The following is a 3,186-nucleotide window of genomic DNA, read 5'->3' on the forward strand; positions in this document are numbered from 1 at the left end:
AGCGCACTAGGCAGGTTGTTGCACTGTGTCCTGCAAGGACATGGAAAAACAAGCTGTGAGTAAACGTATCAGTCCTCATCAGCAGATTCAGAGATATATCGAGAACAGATTGTTGCCAAACGTTGTTTTACAAACAGCGTGTAGCCTCCATGCCATATCGATCAAATCACTTTTGGCGTGAATGTACTTTACGGCTGATTCTACCGTTGCGTGCTTATTACCTAGTTAAACTTAGGTTTCAAAATATGTGTTCTGGAAGGTGGCAGAGTACTTCTATAATATTGTTCTTTGACATTTAACTTAGTTCAGTCATGGCACTAGTGACAAGTACAGTAAAACCACCGCTTCGTAGTGTCCAAAACCCTACTCGAGGTTGCTAATTTTCCTTCTACTTTTCAAATTTTTTAAAGGCAAGTACTATCATCCCTTTGACATAACAAGAAACGGTGGAAGAATCCCTTTCTGTCCCTGCAAAGCCTAATGGTCGAGTAAAATAATATTGAAAATTGTCTCAAAGTTGGGTATGCCAAAAATCAAACCCGGCCTCGCCCTGGCCAAATAGTGAGGCAATCAGTTCCTTTGGTACGTACCTATTTGCAACGCCACCGTACTGCGCCCCCCACGCTGAGGATGTATAAGCAGGCCACTCCTTCGGACAACCCTCAGTGAACATACCAAACCCACCACCAGGAATCTGCAGATCGAATTGGTTGCTAGACAGAAAGAAAACCCGATTAAAATAGCAGTTGAACGGTGTTCACTGCTACCCCGAAAGCGAAAGCGGTCAACTTTTGTTCCCAACTGGTATGTCTCTGTTCCTCGGTGTTCCTCGTGCTACGAAGATTAAAACTTGGCAAAACGGTACCCCTCGTTGATATAAAGGCTTATGACGTGTGAAATTCTCACACCTCTCCATAAGAGCTCTGGAAGGCTTAAATTAAAGGAAACGTAGAACAAGCGATATAAACTTGTGCAAAGTCACCATCAGTGCTCTCAACCTCAACATCGCGCGGGCTTTAGAGGATTGACTCAATGTCAGAGGCCGTCAGAGACAGACGGGCGGAGTACAGCTCAGCAAATTATTCCAACAGCTGTATTGGAGACGACTCATCGGGATATCAAAAGCCCAGTGTACGAGAGCAAGCGAACGCGAGTTGTCGACCCCTAGTTTAGGGGTCGAAAAGGCTCGGCTCACGAGCCACTTACTGGTTTGTCAATTCGCGTAGCCCAGTCGCATGCCTCCTGAGGAGCCGCACTCCTCTAGCGCCTAACTAAGGTAGCAGGTCTTTATCAATGTACAGCATTGGCATCAACGTTGCTACTGTAATGAGAAAGTGCGAGCCACGAGTTTGAGACCGCTGCCCGAGAACAAACAATTTAGAGCAATCACGAACTTTTTCCAAAAAATGGGCAAAGATTTTTCCTGGAGACAGAGAGACCGTTAAACCAACCTTTAATCCTTTCGAAAACACGTATTCATTTTTAAACCGTGATTTTTGGTTCGTTTACTAATGAAAAAACAATGTTATGTTTTACCAACCTATTCAAGTCGCTTCCGGTGTTTATGACTTGCACAGTGAGTTTCTGTCCCTGCACAGGTGCAGCGTTGAATGTCAGGGTGTAACAAGCGCAGCAGAGCGAACTGGTGGCAAGGCCTGAGGGGAAAGAAATAACACACTGCTAGCGTATATTCCACAAACGTTACGGTAGCAACATTTTAAATCTGAAAAGAATTTACTCTACTTATAATTAATGTCACATCAGATTTTTATATTATACTCAAAAAATAGTTGGAACTCTGAAAATATTATTAACAACTCGTCCATATTATGAAAAATGTCTGTGCTAATATAGAACGTACATAATTATTGTCGTGCAATTCTTTCCTCCTGCCAATGCTCTCGTTCGTATTATGGATGATTTTACTCCCGATATGAATGATCTTTGGAATCGGATGTAATGAATGGACAACCGATCGCTTTGTAAGGTACTTATCCTAAAATCATTTATAATATCAACGAGAGCCTTTACATTACGAGCGGTGTTCTTATTATAACAGCATAAAAATATATTTTAACTATAAACACAACACATTCATAATATAAAGAGAGGCGGTACTTAAGATTTTGAGAGTGTAGCCATGCTATTCTCTTTTTGTACCTCGCAACTTTTTGGCGGTGCCGTAACATTCAACCTGTTCGGAGAAAAGGCAGTGGGACCAGATTATTGCGGGTTTGTCTGCTACGGCGTCATAACGCAAAGTAACGCGCAACACTTACTCAACCGAAAATAAAACTGCAAATCCAAAGCTTTATTGAAACGTTTTCTGGTTTCTGAAAGCGTTCTTCTTGCGAATGCTGAAGAAATTTTTAAAAACGGTAGATTAAAGCATTGCAATTGTAGTTTTGTTTTCATGTGGTGTCCGTTACGCGTTACGACCGCAACAGTACCCTAACACTTATGAAATGCGCGGTGCGCACCCCCCTCTTAGCCGCAAGACCACACAAGTCAACGTTTTTCTGTTGATTGTTGAAAACATGTTCATTAGATATAAGGGCTGAGGAGTGAGGACTGATCGCTAGAATCTTAACCAACACATTGCATTCTTGAGACAAGGCGAAATGCGTTGCGCCAACGCTATTTTAGCCTCAAAAAATGTAAGTAAAATTGTCTTTCACGTAAGGCAAACGCTGTTAAAATAAAGTTAAACTTTCCTTAGACTCACTTAAATTCGTGGAAAACAACCGAAAATCCTTATACCAAGGTCAAAAATTCCCTTGTACTTTCCGTTGGTTAAAGGATACTATTTCCTGAGTGCGTAATGCGATCACTGCTGTTTGCTGTCTTTTTATTTTGGCCGCAATCTGCTGCTTTTTTGTCAGCTGGTTTGCTGTTGTGGACGTCATGACAAAATTTATGTCAAACGAACAACATCCATCGTCGAAACTTTGCTGACTGAATTACTGTAATAACTAATTTCCGCCCTAAAAACCGTTTTTTGGCAGATTGTAAAATTTGTCATCCGTATGTTCATTTATGTATCGTTCCGACTATCAACAAAAATTTCACAAAATTATGCCCTACATATTTTTTTAAAGCAATAAGCAGCCACACCCTTCCGTCAAACGAACTTCCGTCACTCCCGACTGGGAGCTCGTTTTACTCCGCAGTGCATCCGCAACGTAT

General features: G+C 41.7%; 1 protein-coding gene across 1 annotated transcript in view; it reads right to left on the minus strand.

Moving 5' to 3' along the window:
- Positions 1-3,186, minus strand: part of LOC113213214 (uncharacterized) — a 14,537-nt gene that overhangs the window by 5,315 nt on the left and 6,036 nt on the right. Inside the window, exons 3-5 of the mRNA XM_052273792.1 lie at positions 1,541-1,655; positions 591-713; positions 4-30 (exon numbers count right to left, since the gene is read on the minus strand). Of these exons, the coding sequence (XP_052129752.1) occupies positions 4-30; positions 591-713; positions 1,541-1,655 (265 nt within the window). The remainder of the gene's footprint in view (positions 1-3; positions 31-590; positions 714-1,540; positions 1,656-3,186) is intronic.

The sequence above is a fragment of the Frankliniella occidentalis genome, unplaced genomic scaffold (assembly GCF_000697945.3).
Source record: "Frankliniella occidentalis isolate FOCC.00 unplaced genomic scaffold, Focc_3.1 Scaffold301, whole genome shotgun sequence".
Taxonomy (NCBI): domain Eukaryota; kingdom Metazoa; phylum Arthropoda; class Insecta; order Thysanoptera; family Thripidae; genus Frankliniella; species Frankliniella occidentalis.